Source organism: Rhea pennata, chromosome 4 (assembly GCF_028389875.1).
Source record: "Rhea pennata isolate bPtePen1 chromosome 4, bPtePen1.pri, whole genome shotgun sequence".
NCBI lineage: Eukaryota > Metazoa > Chordata > Aves > Rheiformes > Rheidae > Rhea > Rhea pennata.
In genome coordinates, this window is record NC_084666.1 from 12,198,121 (window position 1) to 12,218,263 (window position 20,143).

At 39.3% G+C, this 20,143-nt stretch overlaps 1 protein-coding gene across 3 annotated transcripts in view; it reads left to right on the forward strand.

Moving 5' to 3' along the window:
* AFAP1 (actin filament associated protein 1) overlaps positions 1-20,143 on the forward strand; it is a 116,025-nt gene that overhangs the window by 45,689 nt on the left and 50,193 nt on the right. For all 3 annotated transcript variants that reach the window (XM_062575296.1, XM_062575298.1, XM_062575297.1), the window contains 2 exons: positions 5,546-5,674; positions 10,237-10,334. In XM_062575296.1, coding sequence (XP_062431280.1) covers positions 5,548-5,674; positions 10,237-10,334 — 225 coding nt within the window. In that variant the 5' untranslated portion in view covers positions 5,546-5,547. The remainder of the gene's footprint in view (positions 1-5,545; positions 5,675-10,236; positions 10,335-20,143) is intronic.

Sequence of the window (20,143 nt, forward strand, 5' to 3'; positions counted from 1 at the left end):
GGTTTTGTAACTGAATTGCAAGATTGAGTGGAAGCAAGTCACAGTGATTTTGTACATTTCTTGATAGTTCTAAGATTTTTGTCTAACAAACGAGTATCTTCTTAAAATGCAAACATGCTTTCTCCAGAGATACTCTAATTCAGGCTTTCTAAATAAAATATTAAAATGAAAGGGTCAAAAGCTAAAGGCATGTAACAGTTAAGATGATGAAGCTCTTTCAATGGAATTGAGTATAAACACCACCTTCTTGCACTGTTTTTGATTCAGAACTGGATTACATGTCTGGTTTCTTCATTATCACTTGGAGACCCAAATGCCAGTGAATTTTTTGGCAGGGAGGGAAGAGATGTCTGTAGGCTTTGGGGACTTGTCAGATGTTGGATTTTAGTTGGTTTTAATCTGATTTTTCCCTATCAGAAAGGCAAGGAATAGTTTTTAATCAGTCAGCCAGCCATCTCCAGCTCTTACCTTATTCCAAAGAAGTTGTTGTCCCAAAGTACCTTGCTGCTAACAGAATATGAAGGCTTAAATTTTAAGAGCTAGGAATATCTGTAAATTACAAACTAAAACTGAGAATGGAAAATTTAAGACCAGAGAAGCTCAATTTTAATTCATATTTCTGTTGTAGATTTGTATACTTGAGGTTTGTATACATGCATCAAGAATAGGAATAGAAGCATGGAAGTGCACTTACCTTGTGAGGGCTCGTATTGTATGGTATAAGACAAAAAATAACAATGCTTTGTGCCATCCTTTTTGGACTAGCCTTTCTTTTTTGTTTAAAAGATCTTCAGAATATTATTTGATATTAGTTAAGGAAGCACTTTCAGGTCATATGTGTGGTGCAGCAGGGTTAAGGGATATTGTAATTCCTGTGAGTGAACAAAACACAATCTGAACATTCTTTTCATGAGTTCATTCTTGTGTTTTTGCTTCTGGTTTGAGCAAATTGGAAATCATGTGTGTGATATGGCACTACTCCTAAGAATTTTTAAATCAATTTGAAATGCAAACTTTATATTCTTAAAAAATGGTTATGGACTCATAAATGTAGATTTGGAATTACTGCATCATTATACTGTTCCAATTCCAGTTGGTTTTAGTTTTGGTTTGGAACAAACACTGCAATGTGATGTAATTGTCTTTCTCTGATTATTTTTACCTTGGTGTATTCTTTGGCTGGCTTGTGCATTTAGTTTTTATGTGCTGTCATTTGAAAAACTTTAAAACCCTAGAGATCCAAAGCTGGAAACACTTCTGGATGTATCGTTGTTTTTTATTGGTGCATGGCAATTGCAGCAGCACATTAGGGGCCTATAATTCCTATTGAGTAGAGAGTGGACTTCTCATCATTTAATAAGGAATGTGATTTTGCTCCTCAGTTTAGCTAAATTCTGCTTACTGTCGTGATTACTGTCCCTGGGCTCCACCCTGCCTTTCACCACCTGCCACTTATAAGTAATTCCTTTGGCAATAAGAATGCAGCCAAAACTGTCAAATAAATTGGCCCCTTTTTGAGAGCTTTCTGATTATTATGCTTATTTTGTGGTGATGTCAGATTTCTGAGGGTCATCTCTCACTAGAGGAGTATGTTTTTCTTTGGACTTGCATCACCCTCTCATTTTTGGTCTCCATTTCAGAAGTAATGATTGCGTACTGAAAGTATGTATTATGTGGATTTTCTATTATTCAGTTCCATTACTTTCTGTGAGCACATCATTGCTTTTCTAGGGAGGACAGGCATAGATTCTTTAATCCAGAAAATAAGCCAAATTTGAAAACTGAGCAAGTTGAGTTTTTCCTCATTACGTGTAAGTTTGTTTGTTACTCTCTTAAAGAAAAGAGTTCACAGTTACTTATTTTAGTTACTTCTAAGACACGTTATGTCAGTATTTTCTATTCCACACTTAAGCAGCAAAATTATTAAAAAGGAAGTAAATGCATTTTTAAAATACATGGAAAGAGTGTTTCTTATTAGCCGTGAACACTGTTTCCCTTTTATTCTGTTTGAATGTTTTGCATCACTGCATATATATCTGAAGTGAAATTCAAAGTGTAAAGACAAAAGCTCTGATGTTTGTGATGCTCTTAATTTTGCAAAAGAAAATACACCAATTTAATCCTGATAGAAAAAGAAGAAATGTCAAAACATTTATGCTTAGCAATTTATAACAGCTGCTATTATTTTTATTCTCTTTTCATATTAAAATCTTAGAATAGTTTTTACTATTGCTTATTTAAGCTCAGCAGAGTATATCTGTAAGTGTATAAAGACAGGAAGAACAGGTCTTCTCACATTCTCTATTCCTTTATGATACATTATTTGATATATTTGAACCATATTGCTGGACACTAGGCCAAATATAGACGCAGTTATGGTGAATGTGTTATCTAAGGCAGTGGCTTCTAGAATTTTTTAGGCACTACATCACTGTTGCCATCTTTTGCTTTCCCTCCTCTGTTAGTCCTAAGGTCTTTTGCTAGATCCTCTGCTGGGTGCAGTTAAGAAGCATCCAGTAACTTAGCTAGCTTGACCGTTGCAGATCCATGAACTGTGGTCATCGGTGACTGCAATGCAGATTTACTACGAAGACGTGAGGAGGAGAGGTCCATGGGCTTATGTGGAGAGGCCACAGGAGAGAGCTGGACCAGTGCCAGCTCCTAGTAGTCTCTCCGGTAGTGGTTTCCCATTTCCTCTTATTTTCTATTGCTTCCCTGGGTTTCTTTGCCTCATAAGTCCCTCACGATTGGTTTTCATTTCTCATTTTACTGTCTGTCTGTATTAGATTATAAGCTCCTGAGTGCAAGGATCTTATCCTTTTTAATAGCTGAAAAATGCTTGGCACATTATGCACATCAATGATATCTTTTGCTTTCATTCAGTTCTGCAGAAATTCAGGTCCTAGTGAAGGAAAAGGAAGTACTGTTGCATGTTACATTAATTGGTGAAGAGGACAAGGACGACTCCCTTTCAGCTTTTTCTGTGGTCTCTTGCTTCAGACAATCCAGAAAACATGCCAGTTCACAGAAATGGTAGTGTGGTAATAAATGCCAATAGAAATTATGCACATTTTATATGTTGATTTCACTTTTAAGTGCATATGTGCCGATAAGTCCTGGCAGTAATTGATATGGCTGTGGAAGTAATTGAAAAAGACACATTCCTAGCACTATGTCCTGATTAGATTTCACTATGACTGCCTGGATTCTACAGTAATGATTGCTTTTGAAATGTTCGTAATATAATAAGTAACTATTAAGATGCATATATTCCATAATTTCTTAAAATAGAGCTCAAGACAGAGCTACAATACTCTTTACTACAATAGTAAAAAACTTATATTTAAAGCAAACCTAAAAGCAACAGACCACTGTAATCAGAATTTGTGTATTATATACACATAACAGAATCTAAGTCTTATTTCTAAAGTATATCATTTTAAAAATAACCCATGGTTGATAATTTAGGCATTATTTTGTTACTTTTTAGGTTGTAGATGGTCCTTTTTTTTTCTTAAGTCTTATATCTTATGGTCTCTTACCACTTTGCAAATCAGGCTTAAATCATCACTCTGGAACTACACCTTTTTGCTTCACAAAGTTGCACGTTCCTCCAGAACGTGAGCCACACTGGAAGCAATATGGTTGTCTTGAAATACTTTTGGATTTCTGACAGACCAAATGATCGGTAGCTATTTGCAGGATTTTGTGGACTACATTGTGAAGTGATGTAGGCAGATTTACTGTCATCTTGCATCCCTTCCTTCTGCCTGTGTATAAACAGCTTTGTAAAAATCTTGGTGGAACATATTTCGTGAAAATGTGGATAGTTTATATAATGGCAGTAATACTACTCAGTTAAGTAAAAGAACAGATTCACCAAGAGAAAAATTTGTACAGGATGGATATATATAGTCTTTCAGAAAAGATTTGCCCATGTGTACTTAGGATCAATTTCTTCATAAAGACTTGGTCATGCCTTAGTATTGCCAACTGCCATGTTTTCCATTGCTTGGTAAGAGTAGGTCAATTTTGCCAGGATAGCCAGAGCATACTTACAGCTACAGTCTGCAAATAAATGGTACAATCTGCAACCATTGGAGACGAGAAAAGGCCACCAGCTGCTTGCAGGAGTGTTGCTGGCATCTGCAGGTTGCCCAGCACATAACTGACTTCAAGTGTCAAATAAAACAAACACATCCAGATCAAAAACCATTTAAATATCTGGGCATGTTCTCACAAATGGAAAAGGGATTGCAGTTTCAATTGGGTGAACAACCATATTACCAATGGTTTGGGGAGAAGTGAAGAGCTGGTAGGGGAGTCAGCAGCAAAGAAGGTACTTTTTAGAGATTTTAAAACTTAGTAGAGGTCGACCTGTTAGACCTTGAAAAGACTACCCAAAAAAATACATATACATATATACATATATATAAATATACACACACATATGTATAAAGAGTGAGAGAGAGAACGAAACTTAAGCAGAGACCTTTTAGAATGAGGATAGAATTGAGATTAATTTTAGGTGTGGCCCTGACATGAGATGAATGTTTCTCTTCATCTTTTGATGAGGATAATGTCAGCAGATACAGGAAAGTGTGAAAGCATAAACTATTCCATGCAAGTTGAAAGCTAAACTAAAAACAGAGAGCCCACATGAGTGAAAGGACAAGAGAATCTCAGAACCATGAGTGAACTGAAGCACGGAAATGAGGTTCAATACTACGGCTGTCTCATAAATCTGCTGAGCAGATCATAAGATTAGGCTGGAACAAATGCATTTTACTGTATGGGTTGGGCCACTGCAGTTATCAAGAGAATGTCAGTCTTCAGAGCTAATTTGAAAAGAAAAAAAAGTGGAAATGTGTTACAAAAATTCCTTATGACATAAAATTGTGAAGCACTATGAATCCAAAGAAGGAAAATGATTTTTATAGAAAGAATTGGAAAGCCTTGACATCTGGAATAGTAGAAATATGATGAAGTGCAAGATCAGGAATCTGGAGAGTTATAAGAAATTACACGGTTAAGTTGGGAGCTTGTCTTTGGAAATTATAACAAATAGGAATCACAGTAGAAAAGGAACACCTGCTCTTTTTTTCCACTGGAAACAGAAATAAAATGAGGGGGAGTGATTTCCCTAAGGATTTTAGAAAGTAGCAGTGCATTTAGAAATTTGTATCAAACTATAATTTTGTTTTGCAGTTAAGAATTGTTTGTTAAAGGGAGAGGAACAGGAGTGGCACTGCTAGAAAAGATGACTAGTACTCCAGCACTTACTTTTATCTAGCACTGACTCAGTGATTTGCTATATGAAAAGAATTGTGTTTTTTCTGCATCGATTTTGTGGTGACTGCTACAAATGCCAATAGTGCTCGGTAATGTGCTAGTTTCTTGGTTTGACAAATGAATGTGCTGTGTTTCCAGCAGGGAGGAACATACATTTTTGAGAAATGATAAAGAATAAATGAGAATTAACTCTGTCTTTGTTTCAGTGGGAATTTGCATGTTTAGAAAATGTCTTTCTCTGATTATTTTTCAGCCATGGAAGAGTTAATAGTTGAGCTGCGTCTGTTTCTTGAACTTCTGGACCATGAATATCTAACTTCTACTGTCAGGGAGAAGAAGGCGGTAATAACTAACATCCTCCTGAGGATACAGGCCTCAAAAGGTCAGTGTCAAGGCTGTGTTTTCTTGCTTGCAGAATGCACAGAATAAGTCTATGCTTAATGAAATACCTTTAAGGGGTACAGGCAAACCCTAAATTGAAGCAACACAGCAAGACAGGGTGAAGCCTCAGTGTAACTTTTCTAAGTGCTTTCCACATTGCTCAGCAATAAAATATAGCAAAAGACTTACTGGAAGTAATAACTTACTGCATATGGGTGAACCTAACCACAAAATATGCACTAAATAGAATGTTTTCACTTTGTTGATACAGTAGTTACGTCTTTTTATTTGTGGCAGCAATGCTATTTATTAGTTCTGAAGGAAAAGCAATACTCCATCTGGAAGCACTGGCCACTGCACCTTTCCTGGCAGCATGAAGGCTGCATGCTGCATGTCTTCTCATATGACCTGAATTCATTAAAAGATATAATTTAGATGCAGACCCTGATACATGGCTGACACAGAAGTGCCCAGCCAGAGCCAGGACATGACAGTCAGAATGTTTGGTTTTGCTTTTGTAATTAGAGTAAAGCTCACTTTCCCCTTCTCTTCCTATCTAAAATTGTTTTAATTGCACAATCACTTTTGTCTCTGTCGAGACTATGTAACTGTATGCAATTGATGGACTGTAAACAGTGATCTTCTGCAGAGCTTTTGCGAAGAATATTCCTCACTGTTTTTCCCAATAATAGTCCTTTATTTCTGTACAGCCCCTTTCTGTATTAAGGAAGCCTCTAGGCTATAAGATCTGTCATTTGACAGATGTACCATCAGTGAAAACCCCTAGTGTTTAGACTCTGAAATATAATAGAAAAATGTCACAATGTGAGCAGCTGCATTTCGCATGACTTGTTTCTTCTCCAGTGCTAAAAATAATTTGGACCTCTCCCTCCAGTAAAGAAACCTTGTTTGCCACAGGATTCAGGGAGCTCACTTGAAAAGGATGATCATCCTGCTCTCAGTTTTGATTTTCTTGAAGATCCATCTCTCCTGTTACTTTCTGGCTTGTGGTTGGTGTTTCAGCACAGAAAAGCTACAGCTGTACTCATAAATCAAAGAGTACTGGGTATGTTTCTGGGCCCTGGAGCTCAACCATTTACACTGCTGAATTTTTGGAGTGGTCCTTGACATGGTTTTGGCCTAAGCTGACTTGTCTCTCCCATCAGTTCTTAGGCATGATTTGGGAGTTAGCATGGGCAAAGAGCTGTTTCCAACAGACAGTTCAAAAGTCCTCCTCCTCCACCCTGTTTTTTAGGGGCAGGAGATTTTAACAAAATCGATATGGGTTTCTCAGTACCAGAGAACCTTCCCAGGCATGGGAACCTTCCCGCTATAGATGTGGCCAAGGGTCAAAGGACTCAAGGAACATAGCTGTCCACCTTTCAGCACCTACCTTTTAGCTTTTGATGCTTACTGCAAGATCCATAATATCCCATTATAGGATTAACAAGATCCATACAAGATCCCCTATTATATGTCTGGATTTGGTTCAATGCAGTTGATTGCGGAAGATTGTACCCACTTCTGGCTCCTGCGTTCAGGAGACAAAGTTTAGACATTTCAAAGAAGAGTCAAAACAACGATTACGGGATGCAGTAATACTCTTTGAATTAAACTAGATGAGGGATCATAATTAATCTAAATATAGAAAAGGGATGACTGAGAATGAGGTCTTGAACTTGCGCAACAAAAGTACAACAATATCCAATGGCTGAATGTTTATTTCAGAGTGGAAATAGGCACATGTTTTGAGCATTGAAAATATTAACTAATGGAAGAACTTACTACAGTCTGCATGCCATTGCTGGCATTTTATCAAGATGGAATATTATGCTAAAAGATATGCTCTAGTTCAAATGAATTAATTCAAGGAAGTTCTATAGTTGAGTTAAGCAGGAGGTCATTAAAGATGGTAGTAGACATCTCTTTGGACTATAATTTATGATAATCTAAAAACTCCAGGTCACAGAACTGTAGTTTAAATATTTAGAGTACAAGCCAGCGAGGTCTCTAAAAAAAACCACTGCTGTCCCTCTCCCTGGGCTGCTCATTCCTGCTCATGTTCTGCATCCTGCTTTCTGCTAGCTCAAGCGTTATTTGTTTTTTTGCTAGGTTAGTCCTAACCTGTGTCAGCTTCCTGCTCTGGTTCAGCATGAGGCCACACATGTACTTTTGCTGGCCCGAAGGAGAGGTTGGTGCCGGGATGGGAACAGGGCAGGGAAGAGCGGAGCGGCTTGTGCGGGAGCTATGCCATCTCACGGCAGCTGGAAGTGCATGTGAAACTACAGAAGGAGTCAAGTACTTTAACGGAGATGACCCTGCTGCTTTTTTGATCTGCTATAACATCCAGTACTCCCAACCCTTTGAAACTATTCATCTCTTCATTAAAATTAAAAGCAAAAAGAAAATGTATAAACTTACAATATGCTGTAACTAAATTGAACTGTCATTCTGCATCTGTTTTTTAAAATGTTATTTTACTCCACCCACGTAACATGCATGAGATGAACTTTGGGAATGCTGGCATAGTTTAACAGGCCTGAGGATTATGCTGAGTTCAAGCTCTTTATAGGCATTTGTAAAAATCAACTGTGTGAATCCACTAGCGTATTTCTAATGCTGAAGCAAACCATATAAGAAAAACAGGGAAAAATAATGAAGGATCTGTGCAACTGGGAACTGGCTGGATTCTTTATAACATCTGGAACTGAACAATTATGTTTTGCTTTTTAAAGGTGTGGAAATTATTATAATGGGCTGGTTGGATTTAAGTCAGACTTTAACTTTTTTCTCTGCAAGTCCTTAGTTGGGGAATTCTTTAGAAATCTCTTGCCATGTTTTGTTGTGCCTACTAAATGCACACCATTTTCTTCATTTAACATCCATCACACAGACAGAATTGGGCCAGTCAGATGTGTTCTTCAGGTTGTAGTTGTCTGGCCTCAACCTGCCCCACATCCAAAGCAGTAGTTAGTCTGGTTAGCTGGCAGAACTATAAACTTTATTTTTCTTCCTGAATCTTGGCATGCCCATTGGATTTGAGAGCTGAACAAAACACTTAACATTTCCTTCTGAAACTTAGACTTCTGGAAAACAAGGACACAAACAGTTTATTTTGGAGTAAGAACCTTTAGTGAATTCATTTAATTTGACTGTCAACATTGCCAAGGTTTCCTTAAAGAGACTGTAATGTCATAAGTCCATAATGCTGACTTTGCTATGTAATTTGGTAGAAGAAAATCAATATGAGAGCAGTTTCTTGCTTAAACGCACATTGTTTCAAACTTCAGGGAAAACCTGCTTTTACAGGGTCAATAGCATTTGCTTTGAATACTTTTTTCTAATAAAAGACCCCTTACATTTAACTTCTGATTGTTATGGAAAGTGCAGGAGGCTGTGACATGAGCAGCAGCCATAGTACGAATTCGTCCTATATGAAGAGGAACAAGTGGAAGGTATACTTTAAAACAAATTGGAATGATTCCCAAGAATAACACCCCCCCCAATTTGTAGGAGAAAAGAAGTAACTGTGGCCCTTAGAGACAGTTTATTTTATCAGCCTTGTTTTTCAAACCATGACTTCACAGCCAGTGGGACTGGGTTATTATGACAAGAAACATTTCATCATTGATTACATTTTTGAGAATTAAATGATCTTAACCAAAAGACATCCATTTGAGTATGTAAATATATATTTAAAAAACTAAAGTACGCACTAGGAGCTGAATTCAGTCTAGGGGTAAGCAGGGTGCATCCCATTCACTGAATTTTTGCCAAAACATGGAGGAGATGCACCCTAATCTCCCTTTGGATATTTAGAAAAATAAACAGCATCGTGTTCTGGTGAAGTGAGTTTGACAGGAATTTAAATTGCTGTGCCAAAAACTCGGGACTGATGGCCCATTCCTCTTCCCCGGGGAGCGATACAGGATAGTGCTAGGAAGGAGCCTCAAAGCGGCTTTTTATGCGTAGCTGCTTCTCCCTCCAGCTCGCTTGGGAAACCACCGCGCTTGTTTCGAAAACGAGAGGAGGATGGAAAGGTCGGCGGGCGTCGCGGCCGCGGGGTCCGGGCTGGGGGCGCCGGGCGGCACCTCGAGCCCCTCGTCGGCCCCCGGTGTTTTCTGTGCCATGCGGTGCCGTTGAGGACTTCGCAAGTTCAGGATCTTCCCCCCATAAACGGTTTTATCTGTGCAATAAGGCATTTTCAGCTTTAGCTCCGTAGATCTTGCAGTGCAGATTAGCAGCCAGTTTGGAATGATTTCCTGTAAATTTTTTCTCTGCCTGGTGTTGGTTGATCTAAGCAGCTTTCAGCCCCTATCGTAAGTATGTGCTTGTTCTGCGTGATTAAATTCCTAATTCCCAGCATTGCTCCAGGTGGTTCCTGTTTCCCCGAAGCAGCAGGACTCTGGAGGTAACCCGGGAGCTGGGGGCGGCTCTCGGGAAGGGCCGCGTGCCGGCGCTGGGTGTGCGACCGCCGGACGTGGCATACGTGCGGCGGAGCAGCGCCCCATTCGACCCTGGTGGGACCTGACGCGTTAAGTGGTGTGTGTCCCTCTCCCGCAGGTTTTGAAATGAAAGAACATGCCCAGAAACAGGAAGTTGCCAACAGTTTGCCTGCGCCGCCTCAAATGCCTCTACCAGAAATACCTCAGCAGTGGCTGGTGAGTGCTAATTTAAGTATACGAATGGGGTATTTTCATGATAACCACCAAGAGAACGGGTTTGCAGAAGAAGGAGCCAGCAGGTCGAGGGAAATGGTTATTCCTGTTGACTCCAACTTGGGGGCCGCATCTGCAACGCCATGTCCAGTTTTGTCCTGCTCCCTGCCCAGTGCCACAGGGGTGGAGACAAACTGGAAGGCGTCCGGGAAGGGACCACAAAGGCAGTCAGCGTGCTGGAGCACATCACGCACAAGGAGAGGCCGAGGGAGCAGCGTTCCTTCCGCTTGCAGAAGAGGAGGAAAAATATTCCTTATCGGGTAAAGGGGTTATGCACTGGAGCAGGTTGCTGGCAAAGGCTGTGCCATTGCCACCTTTGGAGGATGTCAGAAGTCGACTGGTGAAGGGCCGAGCCACCTTCTCGAACTTCAGTGGTCGGCCAGCCTGACGCCGAGGTCCTTCCCAGCTTAAACCATCTTATGGTTCTTAGGAACAACTTTCCTTGCAGCAAATCTTCCAAAAAGACTGCCTCTTTCTAACAAACTCCCAAGCCTAGAGATCTGAAATGAAGGAAGAACACTTCTTTTTTGTTGTTTTTACAGGCTTTAGTGCCCTTCTGTGTTCACTCTCTGGTAAGAAATTCTCTGCAGAACAAGTCTATGTTTAAGTTCTCAGAGATGTTTATAAAAGAGTTATTAACTGAGATCTGCAATTCAGTTCTTCCAGTTGGGAACAGCTGTCTTGTTGAAGAAGAAGCTATAAACAAGTAACAATTCTTCCCTTTTACTGACTTTACAGTAGATTTGAAAAAAAACATTTTCAGCATTTTTCGAGAGAAGCATAAGCAAATCATGGTTTAGCCTGTTTGAAGGTGAACACAGTCTTAGCCCTAATATTGACAAATTGTCCATCCTATTGCTCATTTGTGGTAAATGTTGTATATGGTGAGACAAATAACCTAAGTCCCTACAGAGGAGACCTGTGTTCGTTGGCATGAAGCATGAAGTACAAATATGGTGTACAAGGCAGCAGTCTGTATTTTCATGGCTTGCGGAGAACAACTGGATGACCAACATCTTTCTGCACTTTAATATGTTATTTGTTATTTGATGTATGCCCTGTTTTAGGAGACAAGCATACTTGGTTTTCAAGGCAGTAGCATCCTATGAACATAAGAGCTAATTTATCAATTTAAACTCTTGGTTAGGCTTTTCTAATAAACTTTTTTGAATGGTGAATAGAACTACAAGCTGCAGAACAAAGTAGGAAAAAAAAAAGAAAATTAAATTACTTAAAAAAGCTTAACCATATTTTCTCCCTAAACATTGCCAGCTTTTGGTTTATGACCCAAAACAGGATTTCTTTTTATTTTAATTCTTTATAATGTCACTAATTATTCTCAAATCATTATAGAAATGAAATGTTTATGCTAGAAACATCCATATCCAGAGTCAGTATATATACAGTGGCAATATTCAGTTAAAGTGCATACTATAAAATAATAATGCAATAGATTTGAGTGAACACAAAAAATGATCATTTTAATATGCAGTGAAACTTGGAGAATCATCTCTTGGTTTATAGTGTCTGAAAATGATTTTTTTTTTCTTTAATTCAAGATGCTTATAGCATGAATTACAGGAAAATGCTGAAAAGAGACAAGGAAATTAAACAAATGCACATGCCTTTGAAATGTAGACTTCAGGTGCTAGCTTCATAAACTCAAGCCAATTGAGTTCGTCATTCTTTCCTATTTATGTAGGCTCAGTCTGATAAATTGGTTTGGAAGATGCAAGTTGTTTTTTTTTTTTAAAAAAAAAAGGGGAAAAAACAGAGCTGCTCTTCCTCTCTCATATACGAATGAATGTGTCAGTTCCCTCAAAGCTGGCGCAACTGCATGGAGTGAAATGCCGTGAAGTGTGAATTGGGCCCAGCAGGTCACCCCTGTTCTGCAGTAGCTATGTTCAGGTTGGATTCTGGAGTAAGAATAACACTTCTCTAAGACACAGCAAGAAGTGCCTTGGATGCTAATGTAGTTAGTGCTGGTCAGTCTGGAGCTTATTCTTGCTGGGACAAGTCTGGCAAAGCGGATTTGAATGCCGCTCTCCTCCCTGATCTGCCGGTAATACTGCTGACACTTGCCTCTCCGTCAAGCTGCAAAGCTGAGCTGTTTTTTCCATCAGAGTGGAAGCTGATTTTTGCCAGTTTTTCCTCCTTTCCGCTGATGGTGACGGACAGCAGTGGTTTGCGCCTCGCTTTGTGCTTTCAGTGCCCCTTTGAGACCAGCCAGGAGCCGTTCCAGGCCTGTCGTGGTCCTGCGCTATCCAAGTACGAGTTACCAGTGGTGTTATTTTAAGATGCTAGCACATCATAATTTGTGACAAAGATGACAGACTGCTGCTGTCCTGCAAAAGCCCAGGTGGAGTCAGAAGGGAAGGATAAACCATCAGCTTTCTGACCTTTGAATACTGGCGCCAGCTCAAACCCCAGTCTGACAGTTTAAAAATTTCCCCTGCAATCACCTTGAATAATGGTATTTATCATTATTTGTTTTTTAGAAACTTTTCCCTGTCAGAGGGACAACTTTTCTTTTAGACCCTCATTATCATTAAATATGATCAGAGACTGTTATATTTTCTCCCTTATTATGCAAAGCTGAATATCAACAACAGTGATTAAGATCAATTTTCCCTCCGATTTTTCCACTGTGATTTTCAGTCTGCACTTAATCAATTGATTCCTAAAACTTCTAGATGATGGTGCAGCTCTCTGTAGGAACTGTAGATAACTACATTGCTGAATAACATAAATGTGCTGCCTTTCTTAATCACTTTTCTTAGACCTCACTTTCATAGTCCAGTGTAAGAAATCCACTGGACCCTCGAGAGGACAGGAAGTTCTGCTCCAGGATGTCTTCCTTCACATAACAAGCTGAAAGTCAGTAATATTTGGCAGCTCTTCTTGCCAGTTGTTCAGGACAGAGACCAAGTTTTTCCACTTGTTGAATAACATCTATTGGTGGTCCCAACCTCCACTGGAGTCACAGTGTGCTGCTGGAACACATGAAATACCTCAAAGTAGGAATCGATAACTTTAAATAAACTATGCAGTGTTTTAAAATCTAAATTTTTAGCACATCAGTTATTGAACATGATGGAAATTAAAGTTTCATTTACATTGCTGCTTCTTTGTGTGGCACTCAAGGGATTCTGCATTCAAAAATGTTTAGTCTGAACTGATGTTTAAGCTTTTACTTATGTAAAGATGTGTGGGTGGGAAGGAATTTGATAGTCCTTAAAGTAGTGCCAGGAGCCAGAATTATGTGTAGGCAGGTCCTGTGCAAGGCATCCTTTGCAAATCTGTAAATATACCTGCATATTTGCTCATGCCAGATTCTGTATCATTTTGCTGTTCCTTAGGAAATGAGCAAAGATGATAGAATTCCTTTTATTTAGAGGCATATTGTTAATATTTTAAATTAAATCTTCAATTATTAAAACCCATTAAAGTCCAGAGAGCTTCCCTAGACTCAGTGGGGTTTGGACCAGGTCTTAAAATCCAGGGACAAAGGCGGACCTTGCACATCATTGAATGAAGCAAATCACTAATCACACCGTCTCAGTGTTACTCTCTGTGTCTGTGTGCATCCCCTTGCCTACATCTGGTCTAGCAGACTTCTGTCGCTCTTAGGAACCGCAAGTCCTCGCTTGCTTTAAACCCTGTGCTCTTCCAGATAGCCAGCAAAGTAAAAGCTGCAGAAGAAGGAGGTAAGGGCTGCTCCGAGACCTGCTGCAGAAGTGCAGCTCCATTTACCAGAAAGCAGAAATGTGTTTGCCAGCGTGACTGCAAGGCTAGCCGCTAATGAGCCTTTGCCTGGGGTGGGAGCAGAGGGGGTCAGAGTTGTGTAGCTTTTGTATTTGAAATAGTTACATTGGTTGCCCCCTCTTGAACCTGTTTACTGCAAGGACTTGTGTATTTTAGCCTGCTTTCACATCTCTCAATCTGCACCTACTTCTGTGGTATTTCCACAAACTGAAAGGACAGGCAAGAAGCAGTGCTATAGAAGATGGGCCTGGAAGAACCACAGAGCCAGTGCTCTGTGTGTACCTCAGCTGCTGGCATTTTAATGCCAGGGATCCCATCACTGCAGTATCACCAAGTTGCCGTAAAGTACATTTTACACTGAGGCAACAGAATAACATCCAGTATATCCTGTGGCTCAGATGTGCTTGAGGAACACCAGCATGAATTATCCACAGCATGACAATGACAATGCACTTCCCACCTTCAAGCATTTGGTTGTCGTATTACATCTGACAGTGATTTCAGAGACATTGCACTGTGCAGTCCAACAAAATGAAATGCAAACAGCACATTTGGCTATTTTGCATGATTTTCACAATAAAACTGGATATATGTTTTGTTTTTCCTGGAAGACAATCTCCTAATGATTTAACCACAAGTGTGCAGCAATATGCCGGAACCCCTGTAGATATAAATCAAAAGAATAGGTCATCTTCCTCCAACCCTTTCCTGCATACATACACAGTCACTCTGTAGGAGTGTTTCATATAAATGGGTTTCCTATTGTGGAAAAGTGACTTGACAGCCTCCTTTTATCTGGCTGCTTGTCAGGTATATTCTCAGATATTTATTAGAAAATGTGGAAAGGAAACAATGTCCTTGGAGAAGAAAAAAATCATTTCTGAAATCAGAGAAATTCTTAAGGTGATGTATTAGCAATTCCCATTAATCATTCTTGAGGGGGGGACAACAGGAGGAAACAACCAGCCTTAGAGGTTCTAAACTGTGCAGTTAGCCTTGTGATAGAACAAAAGCAAGGGTGCTGTGTGCGAGGTAGCTACTTAGGAGTTTTTATTTCATCTGGATTTTTCTGCTAACGTTGAAAATCAGTCACTACTCCTTGCTCTTCCTAAAAGATTAACTTAAGGTAGTATTGGCCTTGGAAGGTTTCCCTTGTGTAAAATGTTTAAAAGCAACAAAAATAAATTCTACGAAAATACATTTGTTTCAGTCATAGCTGGCCAATGACTTCAATTTGAACAAATCTCAGCATGTTCTTCCATAATGAAAGAAGGACCAAAGGGTCCTTTTGATCACTGAGTCCAGTCCTTACTACAACTGGAAATTATAAAACATTAACCCTTTCAGAAAACTTACCAAAATCAATTTACTACCATATGGGTTTCTCTAAGCTGCTATTTCAGTTTGGAAGGCTGTTCCACCATCTCACTGTTCAATATCAGCTATTATTCTTATATTTAAGTAGTTATTTTTCCTCATTTGAGCCTATGCCTCAGATTTCCTTTGAAATAGCAATCATGTTTTTCTCGGTCTTCGTTTCACTCTGTTAAATTAAGACAGACTCTATCAATTTCCTTTTGAACTATATTTTTTTTTCTGTTGAGCTAATTCACTTTTGCTAGCAGTATTTCTCCTAAGCACCTGCTCTAGTTGCATGTTCCAGATTGATCGTGAGTGACCAAAATGGCAGAGAGCCTTCTGGACATGGTTTGGTTGTGGAATTGTTTCAGTTATCATATATGATTGCATAAATAATAAGGACAATAAAATGTTTACAATCTCTTTCTGTGTTGATCATGTCTTGCAGAACACTGTAGTTGTCCCCATTTTTTTATAGAGGGTGCGTTACAGTTTCTTTTTTCATATTTGCAAATGGTACAATAGAAAACTTATTAATTAATATCCTTATCAATTAATTTATAAAACACCTTTATAACAATGTGCACCAACATATATCAAAGCTTTTTTTTATGTCCAGGCTGCCGAAGGGAACTGTCCTGGACTGCCTTTAACTGCAGTTTGCATTTAAACTGGATGAACTTCAGTTTGGGCTTGCAGTAGGATTGAACTGCTTTACCGGTTCTCTCTATGATTATAGAAAGTGAAGGTGTTTGCTCTCTTTCCTATCTTTACTACATCTTGATGCTCTTTGACATTCATAGCAGAAAGTTAGATTACTAGATTATTAGGTTACTAATGCCACAGATTTCACAGGATATTGTCCTATCATCATTCTTATCATGTGCATATTTATGGTCTCAGGTTTTTCGGTATCTTGTTTCCATAAAACACTGTCCGTAAAACTTCCTGTCCATAAAGAAATACCCCTGTGCTGCTAATGAGGAACCAGCCTATTTGTTTTTCCAAGCGTGTTGATTAAGATGCTGTTTACAAACACATGAGAAAGGAGTTAGGCCGGTAAGTGTTTGCTACTTTTGTAAGTACCAAAGTATTCTCTTGTTTTAATGTTCTGGAGCGTAGAGAATATGGTTTGTAGATAGCGTTGTCTGCGCTTTTCTTGCCCTGCTGCTGTGTCCTGTCCCCACTGTCATGTCAGGTACATGAATACATGAACTCCTGGAATAGGAATATTAATTTGACTATACTGGAGAATACAGACACTTCCTTAAACAGAGCTAGAGTAACTTCCCCTGAAATGCCCATGCTGCTTAAAATTTCAGATTCATCTTTCTCATGTAATATGTATGACAGATTTTCCCAGCATTAGTTAAAACCCATTTGTCTTCTTGCTGCCCCCAGACCCTTTGCTTGGTATGACTCTATTTTATTGTTCGTCTCTGAGTAGTGCTTCTAGATGGCTGTGACATAATCTTTTACTGTAAAATCTGAATGAGACAGAAATAATTGTATTTTTGTTTCTGGCTCGTTCTTTTTTACTTCTGAATTCTTTCCTCAGATCTCCTGTACCCTCCATGGAATTTAGAGTTTACTTCCAGTTCTGTCTTCCACAGAGCCTGGGTGTCACTCCCTCCAGATAGCTGTTACTTTAGTGATGCTCAAGGCTTGTCACTTTTATTTTATATATCTGATTCTGAGCTCAGTTGATATATAGGTGCTGGGTTCTTATTTTCATTTGGCCCTCTCCACTGCCATTTTCTCTTCTATTGTTTAAAGGACCAGCTAAGCAGAAGAAATTCTTTATTTGAGGAAGTGGCAGTTCTGTCGCTGATGAGGTCCTTTCTCCAGATAGTCTTCACAGCAAAGTGTAGAGTGTAATAACAGTGAACAAATCTGTTCAGATTTTTTTTTTGTCTGAGCCTGCATTTTCTTTTTAGTCATGATACTCTACATACCAAACACTTTTCCATAGATACTGTTAATTAGGCAGTTACTCCTGGGTACACACACAGACTCTTGGCCATGTTGAATGTATCTTCATTCCCTATAGTAAAGTGTGTAAAGTGCGTACTGGTTTTATTGTTAGTCTTGAATCAAGATCACTCGAAGCAAAAGCTTAGCTTGTGGGGAAGAAGAACTTCAGAAGCATGTGTTGTAATTGCATTGATTTACTTAGTGGTAGTTGTGTGGGGCTGTGCCAGCACTCCGTTGTGCAACTGTGTTGCCCACCTTGCAGCCACAGCTAGGGACAGACAGGATTATTCTGTTCTAAAAAGTTCAGTCAATGTCTCTCAAATAAGTGCTAAGCAAAAGGACTGGAGCAGAATGGGCTGGCAGAATCCTGTACCTGATCACTTTTCTATCTGTGTTTATCAGTCCCTTTTCTGTATCTGCTAAAACCAGACCCCAGAGTGCCAGTGATTAATAGTTCTGCAGCACTACTCAACCTTCTTCTCACATATTGGAGATATTTATGAGAGCCTCTAACCATTCCTCTGAGCAATGATCATTTACTACCTGGCTGGCTGGTTCCCTGTCTTTAGTCGGATGTGTTCAGAACCTGGAAAGAGAATATGCTAGACTTCTTTCATGTTATTTACCTCTCAGTTTCTTAGGGTCCAGCTAACAATCTGATAAATTAATAATGGCCAGTTGAAGAATTCAGTTTCTGCTTGTCAGCACTCAGGCTAATTTTTCACTCCTGCACAGCTCAATATGCCAGAGATCACTCTTAATGTCCCATGCAGTCAGCACTTTTGTCCTGAATAAATCCATATAGAAAGTCCTCAACTGTTGGCAGAAAAAGAGATTTCTTTTTAGCATTGTAGTGATGTTGAGTTTACTGATAACTTTCGTATCAACTTTGAGTGTGCCGCAAGTACTGATGCCCAATTTACAGTCTTTACAGTGGCATGGCAAAGCTGAGTTGAATAGTGCAGTCAGTAATGCCCATATACTATGTACTAGGATTATAAATGCGAGAGCAGTCTTTGATCTCTTGGGCCAAGGGTATGGCAGGGTTGTGCTGAGGTCCGCTGTGCTCCCAAGAGGATGGCAAGTGAAGGTGGCAAGGGTTCTTCTTGAAAGCCAGCATTTGGCCACTTTTCCAGTGTCAGGTTGCTGCTTTTGGGTGATGTGGGGTTACAAGGCAGCTGGCTCCACAGTCCGGCAGGGACTGAGTCGGTGGTTGATCTAATAACACCCTTGCGAGAATGGCACTTGAATTGCTGGCAGTCTTCAGCGGCAGCACGTGTGCGTTGGCAGACTTTACCTCTCTTAAAGTCACACGTTTTCACTGGAAATCTCCACGTGCTGAATGACTGCATAAACTGAGATGTTTCTTTTTGTTTCCTACAAGGTGTAACACTTCACCGTAATGTAAAAAAATTTAATATCCTCAGAGATATAAAATGATCTTTAGGAGGATGATCTTTAGGATGATCTTTATTTTCTTCTGCTTTTCATATTGCTTTCTACACTATATACTATCACATCCTCATCAAGTATGAGCAAGACCAACCCCCAAAAACAGGATAGTTGCTGCCTATCTTTGTAGGTACCCTAGGTACCTTCTGAGGGAAGGGTGAAGTAAAGTTATCTCCTAGGATGAAGAGAGAAGGAGTTTATTTGTGCTCCAGGGAACACAGATGGGCTAGTGGAGAGAAAGACCATAATGTGCCCGCAAAGTATTCTCTCCACCAAGTCTGTTTTTTAGTTTCCAGTGGAAACAGGAGTTTTAATTTCCAGGTAAGTATTGTTTATTATTTGCAGATATTTGTTTCTCTCAGCAATCCCTCCTGTAAATTGGAATTGGGCATCTCATAAACCATCCGGTCTCTAATGTCCTCTGAGTGCTCAGTTCTGCAGGGTAATTAGCACCCCTCTGCTTCTTGGATTCAAAAAGTGCATCTCACATTTTGTCCTTAAACCCAGCAGCTGTCAAACACCTTCATCAGTTGTCTCAGTATTACTGATATTACTTGGGGCACCAGTATGTCGCTCATCTCTGTCCTTTTTCCTCCAGTGCAATCAGATAGTGATAACTTTTGTCTAACTCAGTTCTTACGCCTGTGATTGAGCAAGGTTATTTGTCTTGAAAGGCAGCATTCCCTAATTTTCTTCCTTATGGCCTATTCTGAAAAAATAGAGGTAGAAATTTGTGTCAGTGCTTTCTTTGCAGTTTGCCGTGTCTTTCTGTGTGATACCACTCAAACTACACATGTTCCATTCTATTTTTTAAGATTTAATCTTTTAAAATAGTATATAAATAGTTTTGTGCTTTATTTATGGCCTTTTTTATTTTCAGATAAGCTAATGAGAAGTTACTGAATCAGGATTTATTTCAGTTTGTACTTTGTAACTTCATCAAAATTCATCTATTGAAAAATTGCCAAGTTGAAAGCATTAAAATATACAACTAGCAATAGTAAAGAAATTTAAATACTGTAGATATTAATAAGCAATATCAACATGCTCACGTTTGCATATTAGATTTTTTGATGCCTGGAGGATTACATATTCCATAGCTCCCGAAAGATGTTGTTGTTTGTGGTACAGATTTGAGTGTGGCATTTTTATTTTGTATTTATCAGTTGGATGTTTCTACTAATCATCATTCTTTTTTTTTT